Source organism: Antrostomus carolinensis, unplaced genomic scaffold (genome assembly GCF_000700745.2).
Source record: "Antrostomus carolinensis isolate BGI_N321 unplaced genomic scaffold, ASM70074v2 scaffold17523, whole genome shotgun sequence".
Taxonomy (NCBI): Eukaryota; Metazoa; Chordata; class Aves; order Caprimulgiformes; family Caprimulgidae; genus Antrostomus; species Antrostomus carolinensis.
The window spans coordinates 22,438-42,314 of NW_010307416.1; the positions used below are offsets into that span (position 1 = coordinate 22,438).

Genomic DNA, 19,877 nt, shown 5'->3' on the forward strand with positions numbered 1-19,877 from the left:
AGCTACTGGGAAATACATCAAGATGTCTCTTATCTGTGGGATGCAAGTGCTGGCCTACAGTAGAAACTGGAAAAAGCCTTGGAGGTTGGCATTGCTCTGTGTGATTGGGCATTTAAGATGAGGCAATGGTACGAAAAAGGAGATGACTTGCCTTGCACTTCGCAGAGACGGGAGGTAGGTGACTCAGTGTACTGCACTCCACTTCTTACCCCGTAATACCAACACATACTGGTCAAAAGTAGAGGAGAATAGTGCCAAAAAAGTCTGTTTTCCATTCTGTGTTCCAGCTCTACGCAGATCTTTAATATATGTGATCGGATTGGTAGTTATGTTTTATCAGTAGATGTGTTACCATCTATAACTTGGATGCAACTCTGCACAGAAACTCTGTGTTGACTTCTTATTTACAGTGAAATCCCAGCTCCCACCACGCAGAAAACCAGCCCCATGCTGGTACTCTTTTCAGCAGTGCAAAGGATTCACGCTAGCTCTCTGCAGAGAGGACAGTTTTTCTTGTACCTCTACAGTGCCTCTGTTGCATCAGACATAACATACTAGAAAAAAAGTGGACAGTACTTTGAATGAGAACCCTAATTACTAACTCAAAAAAGGCAGATATTAATTTAAAAAATTAGATATGAAGTTCTGCACTGATGTTTTCCCAAGGCAGCTCCACTGTTCTACTGGGACATGGGAAAACAGACAGTACAACCCTCATTTTCCTGGCCAGAGAGCTTGCATAATAACAGCCATGACCAAACCCAAGAAAACCAAAACAAGTAGAAGGATATTCCAATGCCGCTCATCTTATACCAGTCTATTGATTATAGTTTGATCTAGAGAGCCTATAGACTGATCTAGCCTGAAATTTGATTAAATTGCTACACATTTGCAGCTAGAAACAGGTCATCAGTGGCAAGTGCAGCAGCAAACAAGCATTGATTTAAAGATGTGATATCTTCTAATTTTAAGTAATAGATTTTCTAATTTTAAGTAACAGATTTTCTAATTTTAAGTAATAGATTTTCTCAAATCAACAGTTTCCTTCATCATACCTTAATAGACAGTTACATTTCTCCTCCTAGGATATCGGACAAACTTCTTTTTATACTGAAGGACAGAATATATCATTACTGCTACTGTCCTGTAACACAGTTCTTTTTGGAACTAAGTGTTTTGTGAAAGAAACAAACAAAGAAAGAAAGACTTGACAATAATTTTCTCTTTGGGATTATAATAGCAACTAAGAAATACTGCTTTTGGTGAGTATAAGCCAGTCTTTTTAAAAGGACAGTGGCCTTCTCCACTTTGTCCCATTCCCAGCAGATGTGTGCTGAGATAGCCTAACACATGCTCAAAGTTATAGCAATACATTTTTCTGTTTAGATGCTCCTCAGTCACAAGAAGAGATGAAGATGAGTAAGAGTATTGCCTTTTTCAGAATTCTTCTAGCATATGAAAAAAAAAGATCTATACACAATTAATTTGTACACTGCTGCATAAACATAATCTCTTTCCGCTAGGTATAATGCACCTTTGGAACAAGCTGCACACCACCAAAAATCCTGGGAGCTTTGGGATCCATTTTGGCTGTGTCACACATAGATCTGTGAGCAGCTCCGAGCTGCGTGTTCTCTTCTTGTGATCCCTTACCGCAGGAATCCATAACCATGAATGCATGTTCTCAGCTGGTTTGCTATGAATTCAGCACTCCTGCCACAGGCCTTTCAGGAAGATCTTTTGTATTTTTCATACCAAACTTGCACTTTGAAAAAAAAAAAAAAAAAAAAAAATCTCGTGTTTCTCTTGTCTTTCTTACATCAGTCATACAAACGGCGTCATCACTGCGGAGGAGTGACGCAGTCCCTGGATAGCTGCGTAGGGACCCTGCTGAAAATAATGGTGGTACCTAGGCATGTGGAAGGAAGGGAAAGTGGGGCCACTACCTTGCATGGAGCTGGCTATAGCAGAGGGTGTAAGAGGCATTCCCAGGCGGCTGTACGGAGGCAGAGATCCTTGGATTGGATGAGGAATGGGCGTAGCTATGGATGCAGTGCTGGTACCCAGGGCACTCAAAGACTGTGGATGTTGAAATCCAGGAAAACTGGTTGAGGAGGATACCCAGGAACTGAGAGACAGGTTATCAGATGTCGTAAAGGCTGACCCTGAAAGCAAAGAGAAAGAACGCCTGACTGCGACACACAAAGCTGGCAAAACAGCAAAAAGGGAGAAAAAAAGTCTTTCACAGCAAGGCTTATTTTAATGACAAGTTGTCATTGAAAATAATTCCTAAATAATTATCTCTCCTTATATCATTATATTATTATTTGCCAGCTGCTGTCCTTTATCACTACATCTTAGGCAAATTTGCATTTTAAGAAGCTGGATGCAGTGGCTTGAACAGTAAAATCAGTTTTGCACACTGGACATTTTTGGTATTAAACACTGAAGAACCTTGTGATGCTGCCCCTAAACACTGAAGCTTATATACTCTGACGTGGAATCTCACTGCATTACATCCCTGTTTTGAAGACATGCTTGAAGCTTTTTACATCAGATCCTCAGTAGAACTGGTTATTTTTTTCTAAAATGCAAAAATGCAGAAAAATGTAATTTGCACGACAAGCTTGCCTTTTTTTTTCTTTTTCACACCAATAAAGCTCATCTGTACTGCATCTTTCTGCTCAACCTTTATCCCAAATATAGAACAAAAAAATTCTAAAATATCAAAACATTTCTTATTTTTCCAACTGTGTACATTGCTCTAAGAAACAACATGAACTCTAAATCATAGTAAGAGATGCAGAGTTTTAAGTGAAATGCACAAAAATATTAAAGACTTGCTCTCAGGTTAATTAGCTACTTTTGATCAAATGGAAGTGGTATATTTGGTATTTTTTTAATCTGAAAAGTTCCAAAAATTCTTTTCACAAATCTTCTACCTCTTTAAAACACTTTTTCTCTGAAGATTGCAGCATCATAAAAAAAGGAAAAACTGTTTATTTAAAGTAGGACTAATTACTTATTTGACAGTAGATTTTTTTTGGAAACAAACAATAATTTGTTTGGATAATTATACATGGTCATTTTCAAATAATCTGGAGACAATGTTGCCCTTCACCTCTGCAGTTCCTCTATGCATCTGGTCATCATCAGATGTTTGATATCTAGAAATGGGGAATACAATAAAACCCTATAAATAAACTCTTAATTTGTATTCCTATTCAAACAATAATTCAGCTCATGTCCCTTCTGTATTTTCTTTCTTGTCCAACTTTGTCCATTGAGGAAATGTTTCTTACTTTAAGAAATAAATTTACTGGCAAGAGTATTTGACAAAATATAATTTAGTATTGCAAAAAATTTTACATCAGGTATTAATTTCATAAATTTGATTCTAGGAAGATAGGTTCATCCAAATTGTGAATAGAAAAAAATATGAAGACATCTATCTGTCAAGGTAAACTTATTGGAATTATGTATACTAACCAATTGTAGCCACATACTCAAAACAAAACTATAAACAAACAACAATAGAAAGAAAAAAAAAAGCAAATTATTATATTTTAAAAAGCATAACTCTCTTTAGGGATATATTCTCAAATCAGAAAGACAGCTACTCTTGATTAATTCCTTCTCTGGTTAATGAATCAAGTAATATGGCCCAGGAACAGGAAAAGAAATTGTGTTGACTCAGCAGCAGAAACAAACTTGAACTAAATCCTGGCCCTACCACTGAACCAAACCCTAACTGCTGGGAAATTAGGATCCAGAGCCAAACTGTAAGGATAACACTATACTTACCAGAGTAAAATCCTTTACTAATCAGGGGATATCCAAACATTATTGCACTACAGGGAAAGCAGGATGCAAATCTGGATTTGTCTGGAAGGTTTACATGGAGCTCTGTTCCAGGTAATGGAATGAATGAATCCTGTGTGTGGATGCTGGAGCACCCAGACATTATGCGTTAAGCAGTTTTAATGGGATTTGTATATTTCATATATGTTAATTCATTTGGAAACAGACTTCTTGTGATAAATATATTTCTGAAGGCTAACTGCTTCCATCTTGAGATGGCTGAAATTGGCCAAGAATGCTCTGCATGGGTGCTGAAGTAATTAGAAATAAAGAGCGGTGATAGGCTTTCTTTGTTCTACACAGAATCAAGGATGTAATTCCTTCTCATGAATGATCGGAGGGCTGGAACACCTCTCCCATGACAAAAGGCTGAGATAGCTGGAGCTGTTTAACCTGGAGAAGAGAAGGTTCCAGGGTGACCTTATTGTGGCTTTTCAATATTTTTAAAAGGGTGTAAAAGAAAGATGGGAAAATCTTTTTAGCAGGGCCTATAGTGATAGGACAAGGGGTGATGGTTTTTAACTAAAAGAGGGAAGATTTAGACTAGATACAAGGAAGAAATTTTTTACAATGAGGGTGATGAAACACTGGCACAGGTTGCCCCGAGAGGTGGTAGAAGCTCCCTCCCTGGAAACATTCAAGACCAGGCTGGATGGGGCTCTGATCAACCTGATCTAGTTGAAGATGTCCTTGCCCACGGCAGAGGGGTTGGACTAGATGACCTTTAAAGGTCCCTTCCAACCTCAACTGTTCTATGATTCTCATGAGGAGCCTCCCTAAGCAACCTTTCCTCCTGGAACCACAATGGTCTCTAATTGCAACATAGTACTCCAAAAAGCCTCACATACCACATTTTCCAGCACCAAGGAAATGTGCTTTAGTAATACTGAGGCACTCAAGGCATAATAGTGCTTAAAACACACACCACCCAGCAACATGTCTGTATTTGGCTGTCAACTCTCTTATCTACAGAAGCACATCCCTCAATTTGGCACGCAAGATAGTTTAAAAATGCCTCAGAAGAAAATGTTTGTGGAGTTTCAATAAGATCACAATTTCTCTCCCTGAATCTTGGAGGAGATTTCCTTATTTAAGGACACCAGACCTAAAAACAAAGTGAAGGCAGCAGCAGTTACTTGTCTGCAAGAGCAATATGTTTTATGCTCTGTGCATGCCTCTGGTTGCCCAGAACAATCATGTCCTGTGCTAGCATATGGCTCCCAGATTAGAAAAAAAAGTTGGTTGCCACAACCCATCATCTTCCTCACTTACTCATTTGCCATATTGTAAGCAAATGCAGAACTGCACCCTGTATATATTATACATAAAATTAATTCTAATAAACTATTCTTTCCTCCTATCCTTCCTCAGGCTTCTCTTCAGAAGAGACAGGCTTTAAGGGCTACTTCTCATACTGAGGTTCACCTTGTTCACTTTGTCACTCCCAAAGGAGGACATCCTACCAGGGAGAAATGTCATTCTTGGAGAGAAGGTGCCTTGCTCTGAGCAACTCTGGCAAGGCAAAATTTAACACTGTCTTCAACAATAACTGGCCTAGGATCTAAGCTGACATGAAGCGAGGTAATCCCCCAGGAGTACGTGAAAGGATGGCCTCATCGTACCAGCTGAGCAGTTGCTCCAGAAACTCCACAATCTATGTAACTGCTCTCAGAACAGACAGATATGAACAAGCCCACCTAATCACATTTTGTTGAAGAGCAACTCATGGTTAAAAATAAGTGTGTTTTCCCTGCACACACAGGTCCAAAGAGCTTATGACCAGAAATAATGCTCTTATCTTAGCAACACTGTACGAAGTTAGAGGACAAGACAAGGGCACTGCCAGTTGGAAGGCAGATAGAACTGCTGTGCCTCAAGTGGCTGTTGCGTATCAGGCAGGTCACGAAGTCAACATGCAAAGTATAACGCAACACAAGTTTATACCAGTCAGTGAACCCACGGGACGGGTCTGAGATCTGTTTCCAGTGGCAAATTATGACAGATCCAATTTGTCCGGTGAGTAACCCACAGATACTTTACAAATGGTGCTAAGTCCCTGCTAGTAAGTCCTGCCAAGGGATGAGGAGTATTAGTTTGTTCTCATCACCACGGTAATTAAGTAAGTCGCCTGTTTTTCAGCCATCTTGAAGAGGAAGCAGAGATAGTTCTCTTCTGATGGCAAAGGCTGCATAGACATCTCTAAAGCTACCTCCTGAACTAGCCAACCACACCAGTGCCATGGGCATATCAGATGTCCAGAAAAGCCATCAGGTAACAAGTAGTCTTCTTCACTACAGGACTCCATGGCAGAGAGACACACCAGAGAAATGTTTCAGCATACCACAGTACTGACTGTGGTTCTCCTATTCTCAAGCATAACTAGGTCACCACAGTTTACCTCATGAGCACATTTTCCTACCTCTGCTTTGGGTTGCCTGGCTGTCATCTCCGAGATCATCTTCTCCTCCATAGGTTCGAATGGGAGATCGGGCATAGGAATGCTTTTGGATTAGGCTCTCCACGCTTTCTCTGTGAAAGGAAACAACCTACCATATCAATAACATCCTGAACAGCCTCCTAATTCACATTAGGTTAAACACAGTGAACATACTGCCTTTCCCCTATCCACATCACAGCTTTCTCACACAGACTCTCCAAAACTACTTAAGGATTACCTCACAGCATGGCACTGGAAATGCTAAACTTGGCCTGTGGTGTTTTAACATTGCTGATCACCTCTTACCTGTGTGGTACTGCTTCTTCAGCAAAGAAGAGGGAACTTCCCACTGCGTTTCCTGGATGTGGTCTCAGACAGTGAATGTAAGACCAGCACCCTTCACAAATTTGAAAACACAAGTTCTGGAGTTATTTGTGCTGAATGATCAGTCTGGTTTCAAAGAGACACCTGTGGTCCAGTTCCTTTCACATCACCTGACCACCTCCTCTGTAGCTCTCTCATTTTTTCGGAAATTGGGGGCAAGAGATAGATGTGTCCAGAGACAGCTCCGCTCTAACCATGGTCTCTCGGCATCAGAGCCATGGCCGGTTCATAGCAGGAAGTCTACAGACACTACCAATCTCGTGCCATGTCTATTCTGGGATGTTAGAGGTGTCTGCCAGGACCCCACCTCCCTGGTGGTATGAAGCAGTGAAGTCACCCAAACAATTTTTAAATAGAAGGAAGGCATATCTGCACGATAAGCCAAAGCAGTTTGTAAGGAAGATCCAACCTTGAACATTCCCATCGCGTTTCCATTTAAGTAGGTGGTATTATACCAAAGATGAATATGACCAAGCCACATGTCCAAAATGGCTTTGACCTTCTGTTCCCATTTAAGAAATCTAGGTAGCAATAGCGGTTTAAATCTGCTGCTTGGTGAAGGTTTTGTCTGAATTTCCCATTTGGCCATTCATACTCGCTAATGCCCTTCGCTCAGAGAGCGTGGCTGTTGCAGAATTTCTAAGGAAAAACATTTTCCAAGTGATACAATAAATCACAATGGCACATGTTTTCCTTTCCTACAGAAAGCCCATTATGGTCATTTTGTCCTTGGTCTATCACTGGCATCATTACTTATGCTTGTCTCCTCAGAAAAAATAAATAAATAAATAAATAAAAAGGGGATCTTATCAAAGTGATTTACTTGTGTCAGGATTGGAAGTGGACTGAAAGCAATGGCAGTTCCTACATAGAGGATGATATAATTGAATTACTGCCTTTTAAGTGATTGAAAACAGTAGGCATATCGGAGCTATCCCAAAGAAGATTTTACAAAGAAAAAGACAGATGGCATTGTTTACATTATGTGCCGAATGCCTCTTGAAACTTCTTTTTTTTCCCCTGAAGCAGAACGTGAAATGCAAAGAATTTTACTTAACTGAAAAGACTCTCTCAGATTGAGTACGGAATAACAGAATAATGAATTAACTGGTGTTGTCTGAGCGATTTAGGTACCAATCTATAAACAGATTCATAACCTAAGAACTACTAATCTTTAAAAGTCTGAAAATAAATGTGATTCAAGTGATTGCCTGTATTGTCTCTTATTGACTTTATTTCTAGTAAAGGTCTGCTTATAATGACAGACATTACAGCACATAATAATATCCTGATGCAACAGAAACAATGCAGACTCTAGTTTTAGTGAAGTGGGCCAAATTAATCTCTGAAAGATTGGATCCAATGGCAGTTTGGGGATAAACTCACCCCAATAAATTTACATTTGAATTACCTACAGGGATTTAAAGCTAAATCAAATGCCCACAATTATTGCAGACTAAATTCTTTCCAGATGGGTTAGTATGCTAGACAGAGAACTCTATTATTCTATATGGCCATCTTCTTTTAAAGGAAAAAGAGAAATGACTTCTTAGTGAACCCTGAATCTGCAAAGTTTGAAACCAGGGAACCATGTGGTAGGTTTATTTATTTATATTTAGTGTTGTAATGTCGCAGGTAGTGTGCTAAAGGTTTTAGAAGATTAATTTAATTCATTGGCACAAGCAGCAAAGGTTTTTATGGCAGAGGGAATGGTCTAACAAGGAAACTTGGATCAGGGAAAGCGACTCATTTCACAAAAACCATTTGTTTCGTGCCACTGGGATTAAATCATCAGTTACCTCGCCTAACTATGTTGATGGTTTACGCTAAAATCACAACACACCAACTAATTTTTCATTTTAGAGGATGAGGCTGGGATTCACATCATGAGCGCAAATCATTTAAATTCACACCAGAGTTGAGGCACCTGGACCCCCACAGCCTTCAGTTGGATGCTCTTCTTTCCACATATGACACATGCTGCACAGAAACCTCCAAACAGACCTATAAAATCCAAAAGACTGAGCAGGAAACCACCTAAGCATGCAAAAGGAAGCAAAGAAAAGCAAGTAGTGGTGTATTTTCTCCACTCATTAAGCAAATCTCCGAGTTATCCCACGAAGCATTGTTTCTTCCACCTAGCAAAACAAGAGCTGAAGTCCACACTCAGGTCACTCCCATCCTGGACAAGTGACCCAACTACAAATTAAGGGATAACTTTTCCTTCCCTTTTTGTTTCAGAGGAAAGAGGTGGTGGCCTCTCCACCCTGCTCAAACATATCAAGTTCAGAGAACACTACCCAGAGATCAAGTCTTCTCGGAGAAGAAAGGGGTTGCAACTCATCTGTCTATGGAAACATGTAGAGTTTCTCCAGACAGGTTGTAAAGAGGAGCTGAACCTCCTCCACCCTTTGAAGACAGAGGTGCTGTAGGACGTGCTCCAAAGTAGATGTGTAGGAGGAAGCAAAACTTTAACAAGATATAAGTTCCTGCTCATACCCTCTTGTCAATAGTGGCCAAAAGGACTCAAATCTAAAAATCTTCCTGAATATTCTATTTATGAAAGTATGAACTGCTCAGCATATCCAGGATATGGTGCTCTGTAGAGTGGGCCAATAAAATACATTTTTAAAAGTCCTAAAATATAATAACAACAACAATAATAAAAGGGAAAGACTCATTAATTTAAACCTCTAGCTTTATAGTTCTGTATGCAACATCTTCAAATATCTCAGTGTGGTTCAAAGGATTTATGGAAATAATCTGATAAATTACTGAATGATAAATCAACATTTGCCATTTTATGATTCTGCTCAATTAAAAAAAAAGTGAACAGCATGGTGGAGATTTTTTTAAACTTTGCTTTAGTTTTTTTCAGAGCTGCTCCACACTGAATTGGCTGAAGAACAAAGTGACTTTCAGTTACTCAATGCTTAACTTCTGTACTTCTCTTATTCAGTTTGTGATCAGATGCTTGTCATCTAACATTTGGATCTAACAATTGTTACCTTTTTAATGTATTGTAGAACTCTACATTTTCTTCTACTATAGCAATAAATTAGCAATAAACTTTGTTTTGAGAGATCACAAGCTGCCAGTTGGATAAAGGAAAGATGTCTTCTTTCTGTCAAATTTTTTTGTGTGGTCTACCAACAATTTTCAGTCTTCCAGACTGCTCTTCAACTCACAGTTATCTTGTAAACACCCAGAGCAGGGGAAAACACATGCACACACAGGCTGAATATATGACTATGATTATAATACTATAATATATTACTGTGCTAGGTGTACAACTGGGTAATAGTAGCGGATGACAGGCTGCAGAAGAGTAAGTTGAGGGCTGAAGCTGTTTGAGAAGGAGAAGAGGGAGCCATGTGGCAAATGGAGAAAGAAAAAATAAGCTCATATTGGCTAGCACACCCTGAGAGAAGATGCTGAGGCAGGATAAATGTGAGAGAGAGAAGTAATACAGAAACGGAGCTTAGGCTGATCCCAATGATCTGCACCCTGACAGGAGCACACCTTGAGCCCTGCCCTGTAAATAAACCTCTGCTTATTATGAACAAAGCACTTCTCTCCTTTATGCAAGAAATAAAACAATTAGGTTTGGACCAGGATACCAAGGAAGTGAAGGGCTGGGAGAATTTATCAAGTAGCAAGGTTTTAGGGCAAGAGCATCTTGCCATTCTGCAGATTTTAACCTCTTGATTGAACGTTTCACTCTTGCCTCTGCCAGCCACTGATTCCAAAGCTAAACTTCCAGCTAGGGATGCTTTATGTCTTGCAGCTCCCAACTGTGTCTTTGGCCTTGTTTAGTTGACAATGCCCTGTACGTACAGGGTAGTATATGAGGGTCAAAAGTAGATAGGAAGATCCTGATGTAGCTGATAAATGATTCACCAACTTCACAAACTAAACCCAAGACCTTGCCATGGATACGAACTGGGAGATGGCAAAAACAGATCTGACTTGGAAGCAGATGAGGAGCAAGGTCCTGCGTGAGGATGCTCACTTTTGCTGTCAATGCAGATTACAGAAATTCTCTTGGGAGATGGTAAAGTCCCAGATTACCCTGAGCAGGATCTTTAATCAAGATGAAAGAACAGTGTTTCTTTGTAGGTGGAAGCAGGCATCTCTTTGATGCTTCTTCACATCATTTTTTCTGCTCCTTTTGCTGTTACTCTGCTTCAACTGTACATCCACAGCAGCCTGATGATCACCATGACCCTGATTCTGAAGTACATGACCACAAGCTCTACTGATACCAAAGGGGTTTCACCTGGACACAACACACTGTCAACACTGATGCCACTACATGCCTGCATGCACCTGAAACTTTGTATTTTCCAGAATTTGACAGAGACTGTGCCCAGGGGATGGAGATGGGAAGTCAACCTTCTCCCTTTGGGATGAGGAAACTTGAGGCAATATACTTGGTTTTAGCAGAAGGCGTTAGAAAAACTAATCCAGAACTAGCTTGCTGGAGCCAGGCCTGGGTTAGTATCCAACTTAGATATACACCATGGCTCCAAAGAGGGTGGCATTGATGGAATAGGCAGCCACCCATGGCACTGGTAGCCAGGTTCAACCTCCTTTGAAGACAACATGCAACAGCTAGACTGTGGTGACAAAAAGCAGGTGGCAGAGCCAGGCACTCTGAAGTCATATCCTCTGCAGAAGTCACGGTCTCAATCAGAAACGGCTGCTACAAGAGGCCCAAATTTCAAAGCAGGGTTGAGCAACCAGTTAGTATTTTCTTCTTTTGCCCTTACTATCCAAGGGCTAGGTAAGCAAAAAGGTAAGGATATCCTCAGAATCCACTCCCTGTTCCTGGTGTTATGGGTTTTGTGTTTTTCTTTAGAAGAAAGGCAACGTTAAAAAGAAAATAATAAAAGGAAAATAATAAACTGACAACCATATTTTGCTTGGCCATTCAGTTAAACACAAAGAAAAATACAGAACAGGATATAAAGTGTATGAATTATCAGTTTGCAGCCTGAATGACTTCTTTAGTTCTGCATTTCAAAGGTTTCCTTTTTTTGTAGCTGCCAGTTAGTATGTTTGGAAGAAAGCCCAGATAACAGAAGACATCAGAAGTGAGGTGAGGTGAAGACAGATGGAATAAATGGACTGAGAAGGCACAAAAATAAACTTGTCGGAAGTGGCACTGTAGTAGAACTTTTTTTTTTTTTTTTAAGGGAAAAGATGACTAATTTGTCCAAGACACAAGTGCTAAAAACAAGTCTGTAAAAAACAAACAAAAAAAACCCAAACAAAAAACCCCAACCAAACCCAAACCAAAAAAAAAACCACAACCAAAACCCAACCAAAAAAAAAAACCAAACCACAGCAGGAGGAACAAATATATTTCCATATTTCCATAACAGCAGCTAAAAGTGAATGACAAACACTGTCAGAACTACTGTTCAGATATCGCTCAGCCTTCATGTTCCTGTGGCTTTCAGTTGTTATTTTACACGTGCACAGACATACAGATTAATTTGCTACATACAGTTGCTCTTATACTTGTAAATGAATATTACACACGGACCCTAGGAACCTAATTCAGCTCTGACACAGCACAAACCAAATCCTCAACCAGAACAGAGTAGCTCTGTTTGACTGCTTAGGTTAGACCTAAACTAATTCCGACCAGAGAAGAACCAAGGCTCATCAAACTACATTGAGCTAAAGTTTAATTTCGCCCAAAAGCTCATAAAGAACCACCAAACACTTTCACACAAAGTCATAACTATTGGGTAAATGTTGGATGAATGCAATACTCCCAGAATAAAACAGGAGGGAAATGAGAATTAAATTATGAAAAATCTACGTTTCAATGATCGCAGGAGAAAGAACAAGAGTTATCTCCAAAGTGGTGTTTACTGGCACCCTCACAACAAACATCTGGGTACTGATGGCAATTCTGGAAGAGCTATAATATGCCTGGAGGTGACATTGCCTGGCTGAAGCCATGACATGGGTAAGTATGTCTCTCCTATGAGGACACGCTGAAAGAGTTGGGGCTGTTCAGCCTGAAGAAGAGAAGGCTCCGGGGAGATCTTATAGCAGCCTCCCAGTACCTGAAGGGGCTACAAGAAAGTTGGGGAGGGACTTTTCATAAGGGCAACTAATGACAAAACAAGAGGAAATGGGTTTAAACTGAAAGAGGGTGGGTTTAGATTAGATATTAGGAAGAAGTTCTTTACTGTGAGGGTGGTCAGACACTAGAACAGGTTGCCCAGAGAAGCTGTGGATGCCTCCTCCCTGGAAGTGTTCAAGGCCAGGCTGGATGAGGCTTTGAGCAACCTGGTCTAGTGGAAGGTGTCCTGGCTGATGGCAGGGGGGTTGGAACTGGATGTTCTTTAAGGTCCCTTCCAACCCAAACCATTCTATGATTCTGTAAGTAATGACACTTATGAAGAAGGAGCATAAGGTTATTATACCTCATGGTATATATAAATATATAAATATACCCACCCCACTTCTCTCAATTGTAAATAAAAATTAGAAAAACAGCTATATTTATACAGGGAATGGAAGGGGGGAAAAAAAAGGTAAAATTACATTTATCTGACTTGGAAAGAAGCACACACTTGCAAATGTATGTCAAATCTTTTTCTCTGTATCTCCTTTCCCCAAATATAGTGACACACTTAACTCTAGCACAGCCAACCCCAAGGAGTTCCACTTCATCCAGTGACTGCAACCATTTCTTTCTGACTGCCAGGCAGAGGATGAGAGGTGAGGACAGAGCAGTGCTGTGAAACTGGGACTGGGGGAAATCCCTGGAAAACTCGGTCTGGGGTGGAAACCAGGGATCTGATCTGGCATCATCCCCTGTCCTCATGCAGGGTCTACACCTGCACGAGGTGAGTGGAAACCACTAGCAAAATAAAACATTTTTATATCATTTTGCACAAGTAAAAAGATAGGTAACAGAATACCGGGGTGGAAAATGAGCCAGGGTATGAGTGCTTAAAAGCTTGGGAACAGAAGAGGTTTTAGCTGGCATGGAGAGCTTTCTGCTGGGGAAAGGGAACAGTTGCCTGGCTAACAGTAAGCAGAGTTGGAGGAACCACATTTGAAGGGAATGCTTCAGGTGTTTAAATGTTGGACTCTTACGGTTGTACTCAATGGTCTTAAAGGTCTTTTCCAACCAAATAATTCTATGATTTTGTGTAGGTAGGTAGTGCTTTCTAGATGTCTTAAGACATCCAAGCCATCTGCAATGGTTTGGAAGGGATGATACAGAAATTACAGACAATTCATCTACACCTCTGGAGCAGCAGCTGGAGGCTGGAGTCACCTCAGCACATTTGGAATGGCACCAGATAACAGGCATTTAGGTACTGGAGTCCCTGATGTTGTCTATAAACTCAGGACTTCACTTCTTTTTCCAACCTAAGCATTGGAGTTGATCTCCCATGGCTGGTTGCTGACATTTGCGGACTGAGAACTAGGTGAGGATAAAAGATCAGTCAGTAAGTTTGACTTGCTGGAGAATTACGACAAAGCCCTACTCAACTGTGGACATGGGAGTAGGTTGGAGAAAGAATGTATTTCTGGCTGTTGGTAGGGGGTTTTCAAGAGTCAGGGAAGTTTTAGACCAATGGTAAGAAGTGAAATGGGGAGGAAAGCAGCTCTGTGGGGTGAGCAGGGAAGGGATGGAAGAGAGGACTGCTGTGACAGCACATCAGTACGCACATGGCTTCACGGCTTTGACTGCTATTTCAGCAGGGCAGTGCCCATATCTAGGCATTAGCATCCATTTTGCTTACAGCCTTGTAAGCCAGTACAATGTATTTCCACATCTCAGACATGAAGTCTCTCGGGAAAATTCAGAATCTGATTACCATGCAAATCCAGGTGGGATGCAGCTCTCTTCTTACTTCCACCATCCCCTAATCCTTCCTTTCTCTGCCTAAAAATTACTTGGGTGTGCAGCCATACTTTTCCATATTGCCTCCCATGTATGTATCTACCTCCCAGAAGCATTATTGGACTCTTATAGATGGGTACAGCCCCTTAGGTCTCTTTAATAGTTACAAGTCCAGACCCCGAACTTGCCTATCACATGCTGGATCAGACAAGCAACATTCAGATCATGACTATGAGCTGTCAATTCTTGTTTGATTATTATTTTACAGTTCAGTAGTTCTGTTCACTCACACTCTTGAAATGGTCACCTTTTTCACTGGATTGTCTGCATGATATTTGATTGCCATGGTTTTATTTATCTATTTATTTTTAAGAGGTTAACTCTTCGCAACAACAAAAAAGATAAATTGAGGCTCAAGATTAAAAAAAAAATAATCTGTTGGGTTCTAATTTTGCATCCTTTATGGCTTTGACAGTTTTTTTCTTGAGCAGAAGTATATACCTATTCCCTTAAAGCCTGTCTCCAGAGTGAAATGCTCATTATAAAACCTGCATTAGTCTTTTTCACAAAGGTTACCATTAAAAAAAGATCACGCCCATCCACATTACTGCATTTGGCATTCCGTATTCAATGCCCTGGTACATTAAGCTCCACATTCTGACAATTGCTGCTAAACATTCAGTTTTTCAATGGCAGTCACTGCAGGCACCTTTTTGTAATAGAGGAAATGTAAATACCACATAAAAAGATCAAAAGGTGAATCAGCAACTTATCTAAATCACAGTAGCCCCAGATAAAGTCTGCCCCGTTGCCATAAATAGATTACCACAAGTAATGTATGGAAAGAGTTGATTGCGGAAGGAATCTCACATCCTACTGAAAATTTGATATATACCAAGCTCTCCAAAGATTTTTTCCAATGGTTAAAAGCTTTGCATATATAGCTCTGAGTACAAGGAAACCATACAAAAGAAAATACAGGCACTTCAATAACTTTGTTGTTGCCTACCTCCCCTACCATTTTGCAAATTTCACTACCTTTACATACATTATTTTAACTCTGACACGTATAATGCAAACAGATTTAATCCTAAAGGCATTTGCAGCTTCAATTTCCTACATAGGGATCATAAATCTAGAATGGGAAGCCTGAAATCGTTAAAGTCACATATTTATAAAATCATATTCAATTAGGTTAAAAAAGTGCAATTTCTGTCATCATGTCATAAAAAGATGTGTTTTTCTCTCAGATCTACTATAAAGAAAAGCTCCCTATATTGTTACAGATAGAGGCTATTTTCAATCAGTTACAAGGAGCAATCCAATTACTGGATGGTTTAGTGCAGTAACTGACTCCAGACTAATTGAATTTCTTTAGGTCTCTAAAGATCAATTGATCTGATTTGTTTCCCTCCCCAAAGGCTGTTTAGGAAAAAGCAGGCTTAAATACCTGGAAATGAAATACAAAGCTTCTGTACACTTTCACACTACTTAGGTCATTTGGAAGAGCTGGAACTGGTGATAAATGAGTGCTCTCTTGGTCCAAACATCACAGGATGCTTTACAGGAGACCATTAGGATCCCCACAGAGCACTACGGATCATGCATTCACATGAGCCTGCTTAGGAAGCAGCTCATGGAAAGTTATTTTCACAGCTTCTAGATAAATATTCCATTTTCAAGAGCTGTACAAACCTGCATTTGGCCTGAATAATCTTTTCCCTGGCAAATAAATATTTTTCTCAGACAGTGATTTTATAGATATAGCTAAGTTCACAACTAGACCGAGCAAGACTCATGCTGTACTATTCAACCTATCACCGACATCTTGTAACACATGTCACGATGGACATCAAGCAGGAAACTTTTCCTGTTGTCATTTCTTTGCTATTTCTTTTGCTTTATTTCTGATTTATTTAAGCAATTTTTCTGGTCCAAAGATGAAATCTATAGAACCAGTGAGCACTTAGAGAAGGACATTCTCTGGGGGCCTACAAGAAAGCTGAGGAGGGATTTTTTACAATAGCACTGATAAAACAAGGGGTAATGGCTTTAAACTGGAAGAGGGGAGGTCTTTGATATGAGGAAGAAATTCTTCGTTGTGAGGGTGGTGAGACACTGGAACAGGTTGCCCAGAGAAGCTGTGGCTGCTCCTCCCTGGAAGTGTTCAAGGCCAGGTTGGATGAGGCTTTGAGCAACCTGGTCTAGTGGAAGGTGTCCTTGCTCATGGTAGGAGGGTTGGAACAGCATGAGCTTTACAGTCCCTTCCAACCCAAAACCGTTCTATGATTCTTCTGCCTGAATATTTTAATGCTGGAACTGAATAAAAGCCTTGTTATTTCTGGACACTATCAGATAACTTAGGAAATTTCCAAAGAGTCTCTTACCAGCCCTCTTGTACATTAAGCCTTTACTATCTCATTACCTGATGTGTTGTGCAGCAGGTTGTTTTTGTTTTGGTTTGGGTTTTTTTTAAATACTGTTGTTCCCTACTTAGGGTTAAGCTTTCCCATTTAAGTCACAATAAGACCTTACCCAAACTTGGGACTTTCAAAACCAGAGTTTTAATGTCATTTCAATACTTTTCACATTCTGTTTCTTCTATTTATCGGAGGTTTCACATTTGGCTACCTTATCTTTCAGGGCAAGGTTTGTGCCTGGGCTAGGCTGCCTGTCTCAGGCTCTGTTCTTGCACTTATCAATAAACAAAAGGGCACTGCGGTTTATGCTTAGCATTTCTGACTCCATGCCATGTGCTGTTATAATAAGATGTCCTCTGGAAAAATTCCCTTCATATCCAGCACCATGATAGTTGGTTCATCTGCACAGAGGTAACTAAGTTTTTCTCCCAGCTTATCTATATTCAGACTCACTCAGCCCTTGCAAAGCTGTGTTGTTAGATATTGCCTGTCTGTAAAGCAAGGAAACCGAAATGTGAAAAATCCAAGTCCCATTTCTACTTCCAGGTCCTTCCTTGATTATTTACTGCATAGAAACCTGAGCTTTGGATATCATTTACCTTAGTAATCTGTCCCTACAGCAAGCTATGCTATTTTAATTAAATCTGCTTCATTTTTTTTTCCCGTTTTCAACTAAGACTTTGACTTAGGAAGCAATTTTTAGCAACTTTGCAAGCGTGCACTGTCGTCTACAAGCTTGCTTTCCTGAAATTACTGTCCTTTCACCCAGTTACTCAAGGGACCACTCACAATACAGTCACTAGTAAGGTATAAAGTATACCACTATTTCCCATCCATGGATTTGCTTAGATTGATGTACTTTTGACATGCTATAAAGGCTTTTCCTAGCTGTATGGATATGACTTCATTGAGCAGTTTGTCCCCTATATGCACCCGTGAAAGATGATTCACAGATACATCTGGATATCTCCCCACAGGAGCCTGGAGGCTTTTGGCCTCTCCAAAATTTCTTTCATGATTGTGTGCTCATAGGAAAATTTGGATGTGCTATATCCATCTCCATCGAGACCTCTTGCAGCCTAAAGGACGCAGGCAGCTTGATTTGCTTCGTTTGCCAAACTATTTGACACGATATCATAAAAATATGGCACGTTGGAGAGCTATCAAGAGATTGAAGTTTATTTCCTACTCAACTGTGGGTTAAATGCTTTTGTCCCTGTGGCAGCAGTTACTTTTTAATAAGCTGTACACACACAAAACTCAACAGTTTCCAGATAAAGCTTTCCCCTGATGCAGCCTGCAGTACAATTTTGGTGAAACAAAAATGGCATCTTTGTCGTCAGAGTGGGAGTGATGGGATTTGTTCTGATGGCAATAATTGCTGACTTCAGTGTCTGGGACTGCTGAAGTGTATTTTGGGAAGCTCCCCTCTTTCTTTTCCACTGTGTGGAGCAGTGGGGAGCTATAAAGATGTTTTTCACAGGACCACTGCCCTTGTTTCCCCATGACCCAATTCACAGCCCTCAGTAGGATTAAATGGCACGATAAGAAAAAAGCTTTTCATTCTGAAGTTGTAAAACTGACCCTCTCTCCCCCTTCAAGAAGCCCCCTCAGGAAGATGAATATATCAGCCCCAACTGGAACAGATGTCAAAACTAAAAACAGCTCTTTCTTTATAAAGTTTATAAGTATTTTTAAAGGAGGTAAAGTAGGCTTACTCTATGCAACAAGATAACATTAAAATGCACAGCTTCTCGGGAGTTGAAAGGATGCTTTTCCTACAAACTCGCTCTTCTCTTTATCTTATCTACATGGAAAGTAAACAGAAAGTCCCCATTACCTCTCGATATCAGTGAGTCTGGAAGAGTCCCGGAATCCTTTAGCAAAAGGGTTGCTGTCAATTTTCAATTTGGTTATCTGGAAACACAGAAAAGAGCAACATGACACGAATGTAGTGTTAAGGTATTGCAGCGTACAAAGTGTTAACCTATCCATCCTCCTGACTTCACTGCTAATTTTATCCAAGCTCCTTGTGTGTGCGTGCATGCTACTCTTGAGATGCTGCAAGGCTGGGGAGGCAAATCAGGTTGTCTTACACATGTGGCAAAGGGGACAGTGGGCTCAGCCTTCATGTCACCCAGAGCAGGAGAAGCCCACAGACATCCAACATTACCACTTCAAAATACTTTACCAGCATGAGTCAGGTTGTCTTTCCACGAGCAACACAGCATCCTGCTAACATCTGAGCCTTCTTGGTGGAGCTGCACATCAGCTAATAGGAACCCAAACTATGAGCTGCTGCCTGCAGTCCTGAAGATGTTGCTTCAGTTCAGCCTCACCTCTTTTTGTTTTTACTAGGATGCAAATGTTCTCAGCCAGACCTACCAGCCATCACATAGGGACAGTTTAATTGTTTCTGCATGGAAGGAGGCTGAGGAAGGGAATGAGGGAGGAAAAAATGTGGGGAGAACTCGAGATTTAAAGTGACAGAGCCTGAGTTAAAGGAGTAAACCTATTAAAACCATCTCAGTCCCAAAAAACCTTGGTCTTTTCTCCTCCCTTCTTCAAAGGCAGCTACAAACCTGCCCAGTGCACCCTGTCAGCCTTTCCATTCTGCCAGAGTAACCCACTGATCAGGAGTCCCTCTGCCCCAAAGCATCCATGCTCCCCTTAACTTTACAGTCAAACTTTTCAGGCATAGGTGGTGGCTTTCACTGTATTTTTTTCGTGCTCCCAAAAAAAACACACTACAGCCCATGCAAAAATTTCTAGCTGACCAACCAAATGAGATTTGGTGAATAAAACCTGAGACATCATCATAATATTCAGATTTTCCAGCCATACTCCTTCCAAAAATTAAAAATAAAACTATAAGTGGGAGATTGTATTGGGT

The 19,877-nt window shown here is 40.4% G+C and overlaps 1 protein-coding gene across 1 annotated transcript; it reads right to left on the reverse strand.

Moving 5' to 3' along the window:
* Positions 1-1,824: 1,824 nt before the first annotated feature.
* Positions 1,825-18,901, reverse strand: LOC104522988 (T-box transcription factor 20; the record flags this gene model as incomplete). The annotated part of the gene is made up of 3 exons (XM_010165424.1): positions 1,825-2,165; positions 6,281-6,390; positions 18,825-18,901. Coding segments are annotated over 3 exons (528 nt in total), but the record flags the coding sequence as incomplete, so codon positions are not given.
* Between the last annotated feature and the right edge of the window lie 976 nt (positions 18,902-19,877).